General features: G+C 41.1%; 1 protein-coding gene across 1 annotated transcript in view; it reads left to right on the top strand.

Annotated features, from left to right (window-relative positions):
* ITGA8 (integrin subunit alpha 8) overlaps nucleotides 1-19,422 on the top strand; it is a 188,166-nt gene that overhangs the window by 145,499 nt on the left and 23,245 nt on the right. Inside the window, 3 exon segments of the mRNA XM_032593834.1 lie at nucleotides 4,115-4,220; nucleotides 6,923-7,081; nucleotides 16,442-16,570. Of these exon segments, the coding sequence (XP_032449725.1) occupies nucleotides 4,115-4,220; nucleotides 6,923-7,081; nucleotides 16,442-16,570 (394 nt within the window).

The following is a 19,422-nucleotide window of genomic DNA, read 5'->3' as shown; positions in this document are numbered from 1 at the left end:
GCGAGATCGTGACCTGGCTGAAGTCGGACGCCTAACCGACTGCGCCACCCAGGCGCCCCTGGGTGCAGGTTTTTTAATCACTAGATAAATGTCCAACATTTGACCACAGTTTATTCTCTAACATAGTGTTAAAGTTCTTTTTAACCATTTTGCAAAATAAAACTCTTTATTCCAAATACTCAGCAAAAATATTAGTTCCAATGTTTAATCTTCAAGGAAGAAACAGCTGCTGTGTTGAAAATCTTCCACACTCAGTCTCCAGAAAAATCTTTTTTTTGTTGCCAGTTGGTTATTCCAATATATTTTATCATCCACTATCTCTAGGAGTTCTTATTTCATTTTTATAATTTTAAAAATAAACTCAAACGGGTTGATTTCTTTTAATGGGGAAAAATACTGAGAATTGTTCTAGTGATTTTTTATTTTTTTTATAATTTGTTTTAATGTTTATTTTGAGAGAGAGAGAGAGAGAGACAGAGCAGAGCAGGGGAGGAGCAGAGAGAGAGGGAGACACAGAATTCCAAACAGGCTCCAGTCTCTGAGCTGTCAGCACAGAGCCTGACGCAGGGCTCGAACCCACAAACCGTGAGATCATGACCTGAGCCGAAGCCGGACGCTCAACCAACTGAGCCACCCAGGCGCCCCATGTTCTACTGATTTTAAAGCCAGATGGTGTCAACACTGTCTTTCAGCAGATTTACATGTCATTTGTTGGGACAAAGGATTAATATAGCATTGAGGTCTGTAAGAAGTAAATCTGGCCACAAGAGGCAGCACCACATGTACTGAGCTCACAACGAGTAATAAAATCATGTCCTTTGTAATATAATCAGGATTGAGTGGGTTTGATTAAGGGACACTGCCATCATGAAAACCATGGTCTGTATGGACACTGGCCATTGCGGTCAGAGCCACTGTTGCTCCACACAATAAATAGTAGTCTGCTATTTAGGACTAATAGTGTTTGAAAATAGGATTATGAAAATAGGGTCCCTACCATACTACCGCAGCATCAGATTTGAACATCCAATAGCATATAGACTTTAACTGATCAAAAACCTAATTCCTTGCTTCCCCAATCCCTTCCTAATGTCTAGTATTACCATTGGTGCCCCACTCTTCATATTACTGGTGCATCTCCATGGAACAATGGTCTGTCCTCCATCTTAGAATGTGAGCACTATTCAGTAAGGGCTGTTTGGGCTGTTTATCCTAGGCGAATAGTTGATTACACTCTTTCTTCCTTCTTAAAAAAAAATAATAATTTTGGAAACCAGGAATAACCTTTCACTTATTTATTTGGAATCTTTAGAGAGTCATTGTTTTTGCCACGGCTTCCCCAGATTTGAAAAAGTCTTAGGGGCACCTGGGTGGCTCAGTCAGTTAAATGTCTGACTTCAGCTCAGCTCATGATATAATGGCTAGTAGGTTCAAGCCCCACATCGGGCTCTGTGCTGACTGCTCAGAGCGTGGAGCCTGCTTTGGATTCCATGTCTTTGTCTGTCTCTGCTCCTCCCCTGCTCATGCTGTGTCTGTGTCTCTCTCTGTCTCTCAAAAATAAATAAACATTAAAAAAAATTTTTTTTAAAGAAAGAAAAAGTCTTAGAGGGTAGATAACTGAATTTTGTGAGCCATACCTTTTGAATGATTCTGCCATGCCCTATAATAGACTATTCGTTTCCTTACAGATTTCTATTTGATTTTGTTACAGAAATGGGGCAGGAAGTTTAAGTTGTCCTTGCTAAAATCACTGCTGCTTAGTGGCCCCTGTTGGTGCATTAACACAGTTGACCTCTTAACAACACAAGAGTTAGAACCACCAACCCCCTGCCCATGTAACTTTTGATTCCCCCAAAACTGAACTACTGTTGACAGTAAGCCTTACCGATAACTTAAGCAGTTGATTAACACATATTTTGTATATGCGTTATATACTGTATGTTAATAATAAAGTAGACTAGAGGGAAAAAAAGTCACCAAGAAAATCATAAGGAAGAGAAAAAAAAAAACATTTACAGTACTGTATCTTATATATGGAAAAAATCTGCATATGAATGGACCCTCACAGTCCAAATCTGTGTTTTTCAAGGGTCAACCATATATTGGAAGTAAAACGGAGGGTACTGAGTAAACCTGAGCTCTGGTCTTCACCTGCAACTAACCTCTACTTTTCTGAACACCAGTTTTCCCTTCATGTATAAAATGAGGGGTTTTGAACACATCACCTCCATAGCACCTGTCAAGTTCTAAGTATTTATGGTTCTGTGATACTGGAGCATTTATGACCAGTCTTACAGGATTGATGACCATAAGAACACACTTTTTCAGAAAAAAATTTTCATACTTGTTCTATACATGTCCTATACTTGTTCTCTATGCCAAAAACAAAAACAAAACAAAACAAACAAAAGTTTTCCCTAGAGCCTCACAATGGATGTGGAGCATGGAGTCAGCTCTCTGTGGCCTTTGCTAAGAGCAAAGAAAAGTTTTGGGTGGTTAGGTTGTGAAAACTCCATGGGAAAGCAAGCCCAAACTCTCTGGGCTTCACTCAAATGAAAGTAACCTTCTGTGTTCTGTATTCTCCTCGCCAAGTTCCCAGAGTTTGGTCTGAACATGGATTAATCAAATCAAGTCAGAAGGGGGAGTATCACATACCAACAAAGCAATACAAGGGTAGGCAACATTGAGGTACCAGCCCCGCAAGGCTGTGCCCTGCACTTTTTGTTGAACAGTTGCCCATTAAGGATGAAAGCAAAGCATTTTATAATTTAGTAGAATTTCTGTGGGTTGTCAGTTGAAAAAATATACTTACTTCTACCACTCACCCCCAGAAGACAATGCAGCCAAATTAACTTTGACCAAGAGCATTTGAGTTGTTTTCCAATCATTTGTGGTATACAACCCGAAGAGTTTATCATAATTTTCCAGATGAGGAAATAGGGACACACAGAAATTAAGTTACTTGCCCTTGGGTCAGTATTTAGCCCAGTAAATTTTGCTTTCTGCTTTAGAAAGAGATTAGTCAGAGGGGAAAATAAAGATAGCTGTTTGAAGTTGCTAGAGGCTGTGTTAAGTACTAATGCCTTTGAAAGGGCATTTAAGACATCTGATTGCCAAAAGAGGGATTTTCTGTTCGAGTTGCTTTTAACAGTTCTGTTCTGTTCAAGGTCTAGGAATTCTTTTAAACATACCTTACCTAAAAATTGCTAAAAAAAAATGTTCTTTTGGGAATTCACCTTTTTAAGCTTATATAAAAATAACAATTTGGTTTGTAACCAGCTTTTACTGTAGAATAATGCCAGATACTGTACTGTATTCACTCAGTGCTTTCTAAGTGTATATGGCAGGCAAGAAATATCCATGTATCAAGTTAATATCCTACTTACATGATTAAATCATGTGATTCTCTGTCTCTTACCCTTAACTTATCTAGAAGACAACTCTAGAACTCCATCAGGCTTTATTTTGGCTCTGGGCCTAGCTTTGGGGAAAGCCCAAGAAATCTCAGAAGGAGGAGTATACAAGTGGCTGCTTTTCTCCTCTGAAGTATTTAATTAAAAACTACATTTCTTCACAACTCATTATTTAACACACCACACGGTATTCTAGACTTTTATCCACAAACAAAAGTCCCAGTTCTTGGTATGGCTTGAAGCAGGGATTTATATCCTGTACACACACATACACACACTCATACACTTGCACAGGACCTATAGGTAGCTTTATACATTTATATGTGTATATGTTTAATTATCCATCTCAACTCAGGAATGCTCTCCACTCTGCCCCCTAGTGCCCAAGAGATGAGATACTATAAAATAGTCCACCTCTGAGCTAGAGACTAGGAATTAAGAGCCTTCGGAAGATGTTTTAGATCCTTTACTGTTCCTTTAGCTGTTTTGCTAGACGTCACTTTCCATACTTTTTTTCCTTATAGACAAATAAGTCTATAGTTCAAACAGTCTATAAGTCTATATAGACTATAAGTCTATAGTTCAATAGTTCAAATAAATTGAGGGCCACTTTGTCCAGTTGCTGTTCGTATACCGTCCACTAGTGAAGCCTTCTTCACCTGTGTCATCAGCAGCAATTAACAAAACACTCCATGTTTCAGAGTGTCGCACCCTCCGCAGATCGTTCTGCCCGTTCCTAACTGGGAACCAGAAGAGGAGCTCCACAAAGAGGAGGGAGTTGGACCAGTGGTGGAACATATTTATGAGGTAGCTTTCGTCTGTCTTAAAGCTGTGTTGGGAGTGTTCTCTTACACTCTTTACCAATAAACTCTTAGTAACATTTTGAAAGACACCGATCCAAGATCTGAGCTTTATATGCTGCTATCATATTGGAGCGGGGGACTGTATGAGTTGCTTGCTTTTTAGTGGTAAGGGCCGTTATGTAGTGAGACTTTTATCTTGTTTCTGTTCTCTTTTATTATAGATTTTTTTAATTTTTATTTTTGAGAGAGAGAGAGAGAGATGAGCAGGGGAGGGCACAGAGAAAGGGAGACACAATCTGAGGTAGACTCCAGGCGCTGAGCCTGATGTGGGGCTTGAACCCAAGCACCACCAGATCATGACCTGAGCCAAAGCCAGATGCTTAACCGACAGAGCCACCCAGGCGCCCCTACTGTTCTCTTTTAAATGTTCCTTAATTCCTCTTCTTTTAACGTTTGGACAGCCTAAGCATCAAAATGATTAGCTTCCTAAACTGTGTTTTGCCTCTTCCCCACGGGCAACCTACAGTCAAAGGGAGAAAACAGGGAATAAACCGACCCAAAACGGAAAGCACGAACCAGAAGGGACCAGACAGAGAAAAGGGGGGGGGGAGCACGAGGGGAAAAAAAAAAGAGAGGAGAGAGGAGAGGAGGGAGAGACACACAGGAGAGAGTAGAGACACAGAGAGACAGAGAGGGAGAGAGAGAGGAAACCCAGAGGAGAAGAGAGAGAGGAAATCTAATATAATAATATATTTTATATTAAAATAATATAAAAACTTATTCTGAGATTTGAAGTAGTCCTCAATTAGAAAAATATTTTCCAGAAGGAAACCAGCAGCTCATGAAAAAGCCCTGATGATCTTTTTCTACTTCAAGTGTTAAATTGTGAATAGGGAGTAACTTTGTTGACACATCATCTGAAACATATAAATTTCTTAGGGAAGTCTGGGTGGCTCAGTCAGTTAAGCAACCTGACTTCAGCTCAGGTCATGATCTTTCAGTCTGTGAGTTCGAGCCCCACGTCGGGCTCTGTGCTGACACCTCAGAACCTGGAGCCTGCTTCAGATTCTGTGTCTCCCTCTCTCTCTGCCCCTTGCCTGCTCACGATCTGTGTCTCTGTCTCTCAAAAATAAATAAACATTACAAAAATTACTGAAACATTTAAATTTCTTAGAGTTAGAAACTAATATGTAGTAAAGGGCTAGTTCAGTAGTTGTTCTTTTTTTTTTTTTTTAATAAATAAATACCATTAGTGGAGAGTAGTTATTCCTGTTCATTGTCAAAGGATCAGGAATAGAATTTTGGTAAAAATGATGCTCCAAGCCGTCTTCTGTTTGAGGTCCCTTTTTATTTAATGCTGTCTGTTTCCTGTATAACTCATTCCACTGACCTAATAATCCTGACTGTGACTTTCATCTCAAGCTACAAGGGACATGAATAGCATTCTCTAAGGTTAACACTGAGGCCATTTCAAAACTGATGAGCTGTTTACATATGTGGGAAAGAAGCATCAACTCCTGCACAGCGTCAACACGAAAACCTCTGTCATCTGCCCAACCTGAGGTTCAGAATCAGCCCTGTCCAAAGCTGGATCAAAGCTTTGCCCTAAACTGTCTTGATAGCAAAAGGATAACATAGTCCCCAAGGCCACTCAGATTAAGAACCTCGCTGGAAAAGAAAAAAAAAAATGTCAAATAATTGATTAAACTTGTGTGCACCAGTTTCTGCTTAAGAAGGGTGAAACTTTAAAGTCTGCCACAATATTCAAGCTCAGTGATTCTCAGGGAAGCCCTGCTTCTAATCTTAGAAGAAACGGATCATAAGATTTTAGGGTAAAATCCGTGGTGACAAAGCAATTGTCACATGTTCTTCCATGCTATTCTCATGTCTCAAAATATACTGTTATCAGTGGATGTCATGTTGCTCTGATAATGTGAACTAAGTGAGCCGCCTAATAAGCAAAACCAATTATAAATTGTTTCATTGATCAGTATAATGATCAGAACTGTGAAAAAAAAAAAGGGGGCAAAAGTTTCCTGCTAACTTTGAAGTGAATTTTCAAAACCACAAGAAATTTAAATACATTTAGTGAACTTCTCAAGCTGTTTTTTGTGTCCTGTGAGTATAGGATTCATGTGTTTAAAATGCTCATCTCTTTATGAGATGTGGCCTTTCTTTGAGATTCACTGATTAAAACAGAAGAAGCCCAGCTTTGAAATGCACACTTGCAGTGAACTGTGGTGAGGCTGGACGGTCTTCAGCATTTGATGGATAACGATTTTTCCAGAGGGTGAAAGACAGTGCACCACAGATGGTTACAATTGACAAGTCGGTAGTCAGGAAACGGCAGATTTCAATGTAAGAAAGAGTAACTAGGTTTTGAAAGCACATAATTAAAATTGCATTTCTAGCACTGTGATTAAATTAATATAAATTTAAGGTAAACATCATCATCGGACATGGTCTTTGCTAAGGAAATCTGCCCTGAGAGCTTCATAAAATGGAAGATTCTTGTCTGAGCACCAGCACCTGTTTTCGGAGCATCTCTGGCTGATAAAGATTCTTTTTTGTATAGCCACTATCGTAGCCCAGATGCATTAAAGCCAAAAATATGTGCTTCTTTAGACTGGGCATGAAGTATGTGGCGTTTGGTTTCATCTTTCTGTTTTGTGCTGTACCATCATTTGATGTGTTCCTTGTTTGTAGCTGCACAATATTGGACCGAGTACCATCAGTGACACTCTCCTGGAGGTGGGCTGGCCATTCTCTGCCCGGGATGAATTTCTCCTCTACATTTTTCATATTCAAACTCTCGGACCTCTGCAGTGTCAAACAAATCCTGACATCAACCCACTAGATATAAAGGTAGGAGCCTGGTCCAACTAAGCTGTTCTGCTTGTTTATTAGGGTAAGGAAAAAAAAAATGAAAACTGTAGCTTTTATTTTTAAGGCAAAATAATTACAAGAGTAAGTTCTTTCAGTGATAATCTGTCCAGCCTTTTCTTTTCGTTTTATGGCTAAAATGCCAGACCTAACTTAAACTGTCACTCCTAGAAAACTTACATTTCTCTTGGTTCTGTTGCTCATGGCGACCTGTCATTTATTTAGTCTATTTGAATGTGTACCTTTTGCATATGGTTGACTTGCAGCAACCAAACCAAAATCATAAGTAGACATGTCGTGTTCTGGGAATTCATACCAAATGAAATTTTTGGAGTCCTTTTGGTACATTGCCAAAAGATATAAGGATCTTTGCCAACATGGGCTTCTCCAGATGTTGCCAATAGCAAGTAGTAAAATGCGATAATTTGCCAAAGGCCATCTCAGTGCCCTGAGAACCCCCAGACTGGAAATTTCTGGACCCCATTCTTCAGTGCAGTTTATAGAGAAGCCTAGAGCAGTGTTTTTCCAATTCTTAAGCATAGCCAATCACCTGGAGGTCTGTTTAGAGGCAGGGCCTGAGGGGGGCCTGAAACTCTGCCCCTCTGCAACCCCCACCTGACATCCATGCTGGAGCTCAAATGTCCAAGGAGCTCATCTCATTCAGATTAAGATCCAAATCTGGCTTTAAGTTTCTTCTGGGAAGAAAAGAACATAATTAGCATCAACGCTGGAGAATATCACATTTGAATGGAGGGGGAAAAAAAAGGTTTGTAACCCGATGTTATCCTCAAAAGAGAACTTCGTGTTAAGAATGAACATTGTAGCAGCTCAGGAGACAGTGTCTCTGTTAGAAATGGCGCTTCATGAAATACTAACTCAACGATTTGGAACGGGGGTCTGCCTCTCCTCGAACAGGTGGCGCTGAGACGTGGCCAGTTATGAAAGGCTTTCTTCTTCAACCCAACGTGCCTTCTATTCCAAGAGAGGAAGAGTAAAAGGGGTTCAGTATTAAAGGATTTATAGGGCAAAAAGTCTCCTCTTCAAGGGGAAATAATAAATAAGGCCACTTGTATTCCACAAAATTATTTAAAATACTGCCTCCCTGATTTTTTTTTTTTCCATTTCCTCTCTCTTGGCTCTTCATTGAGATGATTTTAATGTCTTCAAGGACAGTGGCTTACTATACAGTAACATCTTCAAATGTTAATAATGTGTAACATCTAAGCAATTAAAGCTTTCACATTTCATGTGCTGTAGTTACTGGGTTCTCTACTTCAGTCGTGGATTCCTGGAGCACGTGATCATGGGGAAGGTTTCTAAACTCCCGAGTGTAATGTTTGGTTTATATATACACTATTTATCTATGTTTGTATATTTTATGTAACCTGTGTGATATGACCCATGTTGGTTATGAATTCTTTTTTCTTGCGATTTAACAATTATTCGCAGTGACTGGAACAATACCAATAGATAGTTTGCCTTCAGTGTTGACAGATTCATGCACCTGCATTCCCTGCCACACAGATTTTCTTTAAAGTATAGCCTCTGATTAAAACTTTAAGGCTAGGGGGTGCCTGCGTGGCTCAGTCAGTTAAGCGTCTGACTCTTGATGTTGGCTCAGGTCATGATGTCACGCTTCGTGAGATCGAGCCCCGATTGGGGCTTGGGATCTTGGGGTTCTCTCTCTCTCTCCGTCTCTCTCTCTGCTCCTTGCCCACTCAAGCATGCTCTCTCTCAAAATAAATAAATAAACATCTTTAAAAACCTAAGGCTAGAATTTTTAAATGCAACTTAATTATGCTTTTATAAAGCTCTCATTTGTGGAAATCGAATATAAGAAGATTGATTACAGGGTGAAGGAATAGCTCCCAAATAACAAATGATAACAATTCATGAATTCTTGAATTCAGAATGAAAAACTGAAGTGTTTTGAAGTTTTGTTTAATTTCAAGTACTCCAAGTACCTTTATTTATATGTAGCATGTATAACCCGGACAGTCTAAAAGGGATTTTATCAGTGAATAGATTTTAAAAATTAACTATCAGTAAATTTTATATCAGCAGCTATCAAAAACTGAGAGTACCTGAAATTTTCTGCTTAAGATATTAAATAATTTCTTGGTGAAGTTGCTATAAACTTACTTGGCAATTATTTCTTCCTAGATAATACAGAGCTAAACATTCTTTTCTCTGTCTTAAATATGAATTGAAATTAGCAAAGAAAAATTATTTATTAGATCTAGAATAGGTGTGGGAAACTTTTTTAACTTAGGTATCAATTTCAGATCCTTATCAAGTTAATTGCTATATTTTTTAATATGATATTTTAAAATAAATATACTTTTTTTAACTTAGTTCTTAGGAAGCAGAGAAAGAGTGGGTGTAGCAAAAGGTAAGGCAGTCAAATCATTCTAGGCAAAAATTAATCCTAGTAATCAATATCAATCTCTTGCCCACCAAGGTAAAATTCCTTATGATTCGGTTCTATAATTTTTTTTTTTTTAAGTTTATTTATTTATTTTGAAAGAGACAGAGAGAGAGGAGAAGAGAGAGAGAGAGAGAGCTTGAGCAGGGGAAGGGCAAAGACAGAGGGAGAGAGAGAATGCCAGGCAGGCTCCATGCTCAGTGCTGTGCCCAACTTGGGGCTCAATCTCAGGAACCGTGAGATCATGGCCTGAGCTAGAATCAAGAATAGGATGCTTGGGGCACCTGGGTAGCTCAGTCGGTTGAGCATCTGACTTTGGCTCAGGTCATGATCTCACGGCTCGAGAGTTCAAGCCCCACATGGGGCTCTGGGCTGTCAGCTCAGAGCCTGGAGCCTGCTTCGGATTCTGTGTCTCCCTCCCTCTCTGCCCCTCCCCCACTCGTGTTCTGTCTCTATCTCTCAAAAATAAACAAACATTAAAAAAAATAAAGGACTAGGATGCTTAACTGACTGAGCCACCCAGGTGCTCCTACAATGTCTTTATAAATAGAGCAATAATTAGTGAGTGCCTCCTAAAACATCTGCATCTACAAGCAGTTCATTTTCTCTAAGTTCTTCCTGAGGATACTGCAGTCCCCACTGGATAAACCACCACAATATCCCAGGCCAGCCACGGGTCTGTCAGAGGGAAAGCTCCCACAGCAACTTTCTCAAGTATCCTCTGGACGATTTTCAAGTTCCCCACCATGTTTGCCTCTCCAACCATCCAACTGATTTCCCCGCAGCAAAATCCCTTTCTCTCGGGGTCACAAACACCTTTTTGTCCACTTCCCCCTTCTGTATGTATTCTCATTTTTCCAACTTAACTACTGAAGGTAGCTCCCTTCTTCATTGCTTCTTTGCAGCTCCCACAAATGTCTCAGGAAATGTGCTGATAATAAAGAAACTGTCCAGATTTCCTTAGAAGCATTTTCTAGGCCATCCGCTCCAAGTACCTACCACCACCAACTCTAAAACCTTTGCAATTCCCCAGATATCCCCTGCAGACGCTCTACAACATTTCAAAATAATTTCTCCTTTCTGCCTAATTAAATCTAATAGCATTTAATATAACTAATGTATTTAACACAATATGGCTTCTTTCTGCCTTTTTTAAAAAAATTACTCCTATAGCAACCTCCTGGCTTTGTTTTTTATTGAAAACACATAGTTTTACTCATCAAAGCCATACTGTAGATAAAGTAAGGGTTTTTTTGTGGGCTGGCCTGAAAACTGAACCACCATTTAAAAGATTGCTTCTAAAGAGAAATGCATTCGGAGTGCCAAACACCTAGTCTAAAATCATCTGAAATATAACCCATCTGTAAATTGAACATGCATTCCAAATGTGAGTCTCCTCACATAAACCTCAAGGTCTGATAAGGTCTGAACAGAATTCAGTCTTCCAAATAGTGACCGGTACAGTTTCATTATCCCACCAAGTGGCCCAAATGTCCCCAAAGTTTGAAGAGCAGTCTGCCTTTGAAAGTCACCACCACGATCACGGGAGACAAGGGGCAGAAGTTCTCACCCGCACTCATTGCCCAAATACAGAGCATCAGTGACTAAATTTGGGGGGTGTGGGGTGCAGGCAAGGACACACTCAAATGCCTCTAGAAGTTTGTGAGTTGTTTTTAAATACTTGCCTCATATCAGGCTTTGTGGGGATTTGCTTAGCCTGCTTTGCTGATGCTGTTGAAACACCCAAGTGTGAAGGTAAATGGGAGCGTGTGCAGGTGATGGGTTCAGGAAAAGTGAGTGAGCCACACAACCTAGCACAGGGGGACCAGAGGGTGGGGCAGCACCTGGGGTACATTCACTCCTGTTTTCACTTCTGCCACCCAGTGAAATGGTTGCTGTGTTTTGTTTTCTGTTCTTCCCATGATGGTTTCACTTCATCAAGTTCATCTCTCTGTCTTCTAAGAACTTAGGGGCATGAGCAGATGGCCATGAAGGTTCTGCCTCCAGGCTTCAGAGACAGGATTTTTTTTTTTTAATTTTGTCTTAATGTTTATTTATTTATTTTTGAGAGAGAGAGCACGAGCAGGGGAGGAGCAGAGAGAGAGGGAGACAGAATCTGAAACAGGCTCCAGGCTCCAAGCAGTCAGCACAGAGCCCGATGCGGGGCTCGAGCTCATGGACCGTGAGATCATGACCCAAGCTGAAGTCGCACGCTTAACCGACTGAGCCACCCAGGCGCCCCCAGAGACAGGATTTTAACGCGGCAATCTCTTCATGTTGCACCATCTAAAACATTATGAAACATTCAACTGTCTGCAGCATTCCCAACCAATGCATTACATCTAATTCATTCCAGATCCTTCTTGAAATAAATTTTTACAGTTGGATACAGCATTTCTCAACCATTCTAAAGGCAGTCAAAGAATGATTTCAAACTATCCGTTATCTTATTTTGGTGAACTTTATCCTGGGGTTTGAGGAGTCCTCCAGACAAGCTATGATCTCTCGATAAGATGTAGCTGAAAAAGCAAACGTTATTTAGGAACCAAAGTTGCATAAAGAGTAAAGGATGTTTTTTGAAGTTGGCAAGGTTTCGTCACCAACAGCCAAGTATGAGAACTGGACAAAAGGGCTGCGCAATATCAGACTGTACCCCGGGGAGGCGGGGGACAAGCGAGGTGCCGGAATTCAACCTGCATGGAGATCAGGGCACCACGTTCTGGGCCCCAGCTCAAGAAAGAAGCCGGAGGCACAAACGATCGGACAGAGGCTGGGCTAGGGTGATGGCAAGAAGAGAGAAAGCCACTGTTGCCCAAAGAACAGAACTTGGAGCCTGGAAGGCAGAAGGTTAAAAATGTCTGGAACCAGACCATTCTCACAGAAAGCCCGAATTACAACCAGATAGTACAAACGTGGACACAGAAACACAGAGGCCGTTTGCCAAGGATTAGAGCTCTACAACTAGTTGTTGGTTTTTCTATTTCTTTTTTTTTTTTAATCGGTGAGCACACAGACTGTGGCTTGGCAAATTTGCAGTTGTGTCTTACACTTAAGAGAATTTTTTCCTTCATTACTGCCTCCATTTACTTACTGCTTCTTATTAATTCGAATGCGAGGAACACGGTTACAGCTCCCACCCACTTGTGTTCTCTCCTCTCTCTCTCATTTTCCCCTTGATAGAATTTATTCATTCACTTTTAAAAATTTTTTTAATGTTTATTTTTTTGAGAGAGAGAGAGATTGAGCAGGGCAGGAGCAGAGGAGAAAGGGAGACAGAGGATCAGAAGTGGCTCTGAGCTGTCAGCACAGAGCCCGATGTGAGGTTCAATCACAAATATAGATCATGACCTGAGCCAAAGTCGGACACTTAACCAACTGAGCCACCCAGGTGACCCCACCTTTTATTTTTAACAGTGCCTATAGGTCCGATTTCAGCCACCAAGGGAATACACTCTCCAGGGTCAATTGTCTCTTTGCTTATCTTCTCTATCTCTTTTTCAAATGCTACTTTACTTTTGAGAGACACAAGTGGGGAGGGACAGAGAGAGGGGGACAGAGGATCCAAAACGGGCTCTGTGCTAACAGGCTGACAGCAGTGAGCCTGACGTGGGGCTGGAACTCAGGAACGGCAAGATCAAGACGTGAGCTGAGGTCAGATGCTCAACCGACCAAGCCACCCAGGTGCCCCTACCTTATCTTCTCTTTAAGATGGTCTTCAGGTCCTCCTGTAAATTTTAAAATGCAAAAACATGTCCCACAACTAAGAAAAGCTTCAAAATCGCCAATGGAGTGAATGGATTCTTTTAGGTCATCTTCGCCTGAACTTTTCAGAATGTTTTAAAAAAAAAGTGGATTTTTTTTCCTCTCCTGACAAATCCTTAACATTTTATGTCTTAAGGAAAATTACATGGTAGACTGACCTCCATGGTCTGGTCCCTACTTTGACTTAATTGTAGACGAAGAGTTATATGAAAGAAAGTCCACCATCTTTGTGAACTAGGACTACCTGAGGTGCAAAGACAAATCACAAACACGAAGACGAGAGCACGCGTTGTGTTTGGGTTCAAAGAGCCCTTAATCTTATCTCACCCAACTGTGTTTCAAAAGCTGCATTTCCAGCTGTCTTGTGCAATCCAACCATCCAGTATCCCTTTTAATTCATAATTTAAACGTAGCCCAGAGTGAAGAGCTTGGTGAAGAGTCATGAAATAGAAAACCTCCTGTTGGAGTCAAAATTCTGAGTAGCAGCTGGGGGGAAAGAACCGTATTTACTAACAATCGTTTCCTTATACAGAAAGGAGCAATTTTCACATTTGTTCTGAAGAAGATACTTGAGTGTTTGCCACCAGCTGCTCGGATCACTTAGCAAATTGTATTCTGCACCGAACGTCTGCCTAACAGGGGTGCTAAGAGGCCCTCACCGCTAAGGATTTCAGATTAAGGAAACACATGACCTGTGGCTTCACAATCGATTGTGAAACAGGCTCCAAAAGTTCATCTAGAAAATAGGCTGTACCTGTTGTTTACATTTCTTGGATACTTCTCCCTTGTTTTTTTTGGTTTTTTTTTTGTTTTTTTTTGGTTTGGTTCGTTTTGTGTTTTGGGTTTTTGTTTTGTATCTTGAAACAATTTTCTGGAATGCCACTTCAGAGCACTGGTTTGGAAGTCACTGGAAGATATTCTCAGTGTGGTGTTTAGGAGGGACATTCCTCTATCTGTAAAACAATATCGCTAAAAGAAGGAAGCATGTTTTACCAGCCCTGGCTGTGGGTCTCGTTCATTCTCTGGCTCAGAGTAAGTCCTGTGTTTTGCTGAGAGACCACTCCTAAGTATTTGTAAGTGATGACGCACCAGGGGCCACCACAACGTGTATTTATCTGTGCACAAGCTGCATCTGATGCAACCACACAGGAAGCTGAAGAGTTTTCTTCTCTATGGGCTATTATTTTACTGCTACTGCGACCGCTACAGGAATAATACACAGCGCGATATTAATTGTAGTCACTATGCTCTACATTCCACCCCTAGGACTTGTTTATTTTATAACTGCGAGTTTGTACTTTGACCACTTTCACCCATTTCACCCCCTCCCCAGTCCCCCAACTGTGCAATCACCAACCTGTTCTCTGTATCTATGAGTTAGAGGTTTAGTTTGGGTTTGGGGGGATTTGGGGTGGTCTTTTTTTTTTTTTTTTTTTTTTAGATTCCACATGATATTTATCTTTCTTTGTCTTAGTTCACTTAACATAATGCCCGTGAGGTCATCCATGTTTTCGCAAATGGCAAGATTTTCTTCTTTTTTTAATGTTTGGATAATATTTGTGTGTGTGTGTGCGTGTGTGTACCCCACATCTTTATTCATTCATCTGCCAATGGACACTTAGGTTGCTTCCGTATCTTGACTACTATAAGTAGTGCTTCGGTGCATAGATCTTTTCAAGCTCGTGTTTTCCCTTTCTTCGATGAATACCCAGAGGGGAACTGCTAGATGATGTGTCCATAATTTCTTATGTGACAAACTTAATGACTCCTTTTAGTCCTAATTCTTTACTTGGCTGCAGGATTGGACATCCTCAGTCACTCTTTATTTTTGCAGCTTCCTTTTCCTTGGGCTTCCCTAGATCCATACTTTCTTCGATGTCTCTTACATCCAATTTCCCCCATCTTACTTTTCCTCCCTGGATCTTCTTCCTCTCCCTGTTTCCTGATATTTCCTTCGATGTTATATGTAACCCTATCCTTATTATTTTACATCTTCTCATTGGGCAACTTATCAGCAGTTACTATACAGCTTGATGGGTACTGATGGGGGAGTGGAGCCATCATGTGGGATATCAAACAGGGGCTCGGGAATCAGCCTGGTGCACATCAGGAGTGGACGGAGGTTCTGTGCATCCTGTGCAAAGCAGGACGTGAAGGGCTCTTGGTGAAGAAATGAGGCTGGAGAAGTAGGCTATGCATGGCATACTAAGGAGTCTGGACTCTACCTGTTTATCCACTAGATTTTTCTAGGTTCTTACGACACACTGAGCACTCTCATTTCATCTTTTGTGGTGCATCCTACATCTGCAATAGAAGAATATCTTTTTTCATCCATAGAAATAAGCATACTATTATTTTTCCTGGGACTAGAAAGGAAAACATGTGCTTGGGGAGCCTAGGGAGACAGAAATTAAGGTTCTATATTCAGTTGGTTTAAAATGAAGAGTTTTAATAGGATATTGTGTGAGATTTATTGGAACTTTAAAAATATTTATTCAGCTATCAGATGTACCCAGCATGGAGCCTCAGATAAAAATCATAAGTTCTAGAACATTCACAAAACAAACACAGGGCTAAAAACAAGCTCCCTCACAGCACAGTGTTCATGTGGCATGCTTGGAAAAGTCGTTTTTATTAGAACACGATTCACTCCTGAGGGAGAATGTTTTACAACTGTAGGAGTGTGGGGCTCAGACATGCCAAAGTTGGGTCCCTGACCGCATCACACTGTTTCCCTATGGCCATCGCCTCACTTTCCTGCCACCTCAGGATCCGTCTCACCACACAGAAGGTTCCTGAGTTTCACCAGCCCCAATATACAACGAGAGTAAAGTAACAAGTAAATGACTCCTGCTTGAAAAGTCACTCCCTTATGGGGAAATCATTTCTGCTAAAATTGGACCCTTATGAGATAAATTTTCCAGGAATGCATTCCCCATCCTTCAGGAGTTCCTATCGTTGGAGAATGGGAAGCCTTGGTCCTTGTCAGAGCAGTTCATTTTGCTGTTGAACATGCTGCTGGTAAATCAGGACAGGTCTGACTTCTCATGTGACTCATGGCCAGTTGAGGGAGAAAAATGCCTCAAGTTCAAGGCTGATGGAAAGGAGGCAAGCATTTATGAGACTGACATGCCATCTCTGCTTTCTCTTTGCAGCCCGCCACCCCCCCAGAGGACACCCCTGAGCTGAGCGCCTTTCTGCGGAACTCGACCATCCCTCATCTTGTCAGGAAGAGAGACGTGCGTGTGCCAGAGCCCCATAGACAGAGCCCCGCAAAAATCCTCGTGAGTTGTCTCAGTGCGCGCACATGGGAGAGGAAAGGGTGGATAGGACAGAACTCCCAAACACAGATGGTTTTAACTTCAACTATAGTTTCTCCTTGTCAGTCAGTGCTCAGATAGGCCCACCATGTCTTGGCCCTACACGAAGTGAGCCATGAAAGCGACGTTTCCATGGGGACAAAGGAGTATTTGCATTATAGTGTTTTCACTCTTCTCCACCTGCCATGCAGACCATGTTAGAGAAATAATGATGAGAACGTAAACCATGGCGGGGAATGCATTTGCAGAACACAAAGCTCTCTCTGTGAGCCTGTCCCCAGACACTGAGCACAAGAGTGCGAAAGAAGCTGTGGCCAGCGGGTCCTGGGAGGTCAGACGTGCCCCTACATCTCACACTCCTCTGCTCGTCCAGAAGAGATGAGAAGGGGGCCTTCTGATTTCCTGGGCCAAAATCCTACAGAGTCTTAACACTGGGGGACGTCAGAGATCCGTCCTGAGTTAGTCAGCCCTTTGCAAAACTGAAAGAGTGCTCAAGAGTCAGTTTCTGTTCAGTTCTCTCACTCCTTCCAAGGTCAATGTTAATACCACCAACCTCTACACTTAAAAGAGGCTAAAATGTGGGATACCTGGGTGGCTCAGTCAGTTCAGCGTCTGACTCTTGATTTTGGCTCAGGTCATGATCTTGCAGTTTTAAGTTCGAGCCCTGTGTCAGGCTCTGTGCTGTCAGCACAGAGCCTACTTGGGGTTCTCTCTCTCCCCTCTCTCTTTGCCCCTCCCCTGCCCTTGTGCTCTCTCTCTCACTCTCTTTCTCTCTCAAAATAAATAAAAACATTTTTTAAAAGGCTAAAAAATTTTTAATTGTTTGTCTTGAACATGCTCTAACATTCATAAAAAGTTTCAAACGTGGAAGTGGACAGAAAAATACAGCAAGCAAGTCTGACTTATTCAGTTAAACTGAAATCAAGGGAAGAATGTTTATTATAATAGAAGTACCTGAGGTAACCTGGCCAAAAGTCATTGGCAGATTTTTTTTTCAAGTCTTTAAAATTTTTAAGTCATGTATACACACACACACACACACACACACACACACACACACATATATATACAGTGTGTGTATATATATATATTGAGCAACAGAGAGAGAAAACACAAGTGGGGGGAGGTGCAGGGAGAGAGGGGAACAGAGGATCCAAAGCGTGCTCCCCTCTGACAGGCTGACAGCAGAGAGCCCGACGTGGGGCTCAAACTCAGGAACCACGAGGTCATGACCTGAGCTGAGGTCAGATGCTCAACTGACTGAGCCACCCAGGTGCCCCCGAGTCCCTATAAATTTTTATGGCATGGTCATGTTTTTCAAAACCCAAGAGTAGGGAAATTGATACGCTCTTCAGCTTAGGATAAAATAATACAATTTTGCATATTATTATTTTAGGGAAGTTTCCAGGAGGGACAAAAGAACAGAAACCAATGATTTAAGTCCTGGGGATGTGACATACAGAATGGTGGCTACAGCTAATAATATTGCACTGCATACTGGACACTTGCTAAGAGAGGCGATCTTACAAGTTATCATTAAAAAAACTGTTAACTATCTGTGAGGATGGATATTAACTAGACTTATTGTGGCAATCATTTCACAATATATACAAATACCAAATCATTTTGTTGTATGCCTGAAACTAATACGTTATGTGTATTATACCTCAATAAAATTAATCAATTATACCTCAATAAAAAAATTTATAATTTAATTTTTTTTTTATTAAAAAAAATTTTTTTAAACATTTATTTATTTTTGAGACAGAGAGAGACAGAGCATGAACGGGGGACGGACAGAGAGAGAGGGAGACACAGAATTGGAAGCAGGCTCCAGGCTCTGAGCCATCAGCCCAGAGCCCGACGCGGGGCTCGAACTCACGGACTGTGAGATCGTGACCTGAGCTGAAGTCGGACGCTTAACCGACTGAGCCACCCAGGCGCCCCTATAATTTAATTTTTAAAAAAGAAAAACAACGATTGGCATCTACAGAGTTCTAGTTTGCAGTACCAATGCGAACGCCCTCTGGAGAACCAGTGCCCAGACCTATATGGGAACCAACAATTTAGAAAAATCAACTTCCATTATAGTGTATGTCTCGTGAGTTCACAGAGGCAGTAGGGATCAGTAACTAAAATTCTCTTGAAAATTATATGCACTTCTGTTGTAGGGTTAGGTTTTCTCCCCCCCCTCCTGTTCTTTCTCATTAAGGATTTTTAAGGCAAGATGATTTTTAATTTCTGAATATCATAGAAACTTATTACTTGCAGATGACAGCAAGGCAGTTTTTGATTTCCATGTCTGACCTTATGAACTCATGCTTTATTCTCTTTCTCTCTTATTGGTTTGGAAATTGCAAATCCTCTGCCTCCCCATGTCCTCAAGTCAAAAACAGTCCTGGATAGAAAGTGATTATACAAGTTTATTCTAAAATCAAAAGTTAAATAAGACCTCCTATGGTTTTTGTTTAGTTAAAAACAACTTACTGAATCCCATTTCTGATTAGGAATTTGAAAGTGCAAAATGCCAACATCCTGTGTTGGGATCATAATTTCCACTTTGCATAGGAAAAATCTGTATCCGTTAGCACTGAAATATAATTTCTCCTCCGCCTAAGAATGTCCTTGCCTTTCTCATCCTGGGCCCCTGCTGCTCTTGTAGTGACCACCCCATCTCCTCATCTCCAGGCTTTCTTCTTGTCCTTTCCCTACTCAGCTTACAGAAACCTTATCTTTCAAACCTTCTTCTGCGTAGGATACTATTAACCGCTTCCTGCAACAGTTGCATCCCTTGGCCTCCCCCAAAAACCTTCTCC

The sequence above is a fragment of the Lynx canadensis genome, chromosome B4 (assembly GCF_007474595.2).
Source record: "Lynx canadensis isolate LIC74 chromosome B4, mLynCan4.pri.v2, whole genome shotgun sequence".
Classification (NCBI taxonomy): domain Eukaryota; kingdom Metazoa; phylum Chordata; class Mammalia; order Carnivora; family Felidae; genus Lynx; species Lynx canadensis.
Note: the sequence above shows the minus strand (reverse complement) of the source record. Positions and strands in the feature narration are given on the sequence as shown.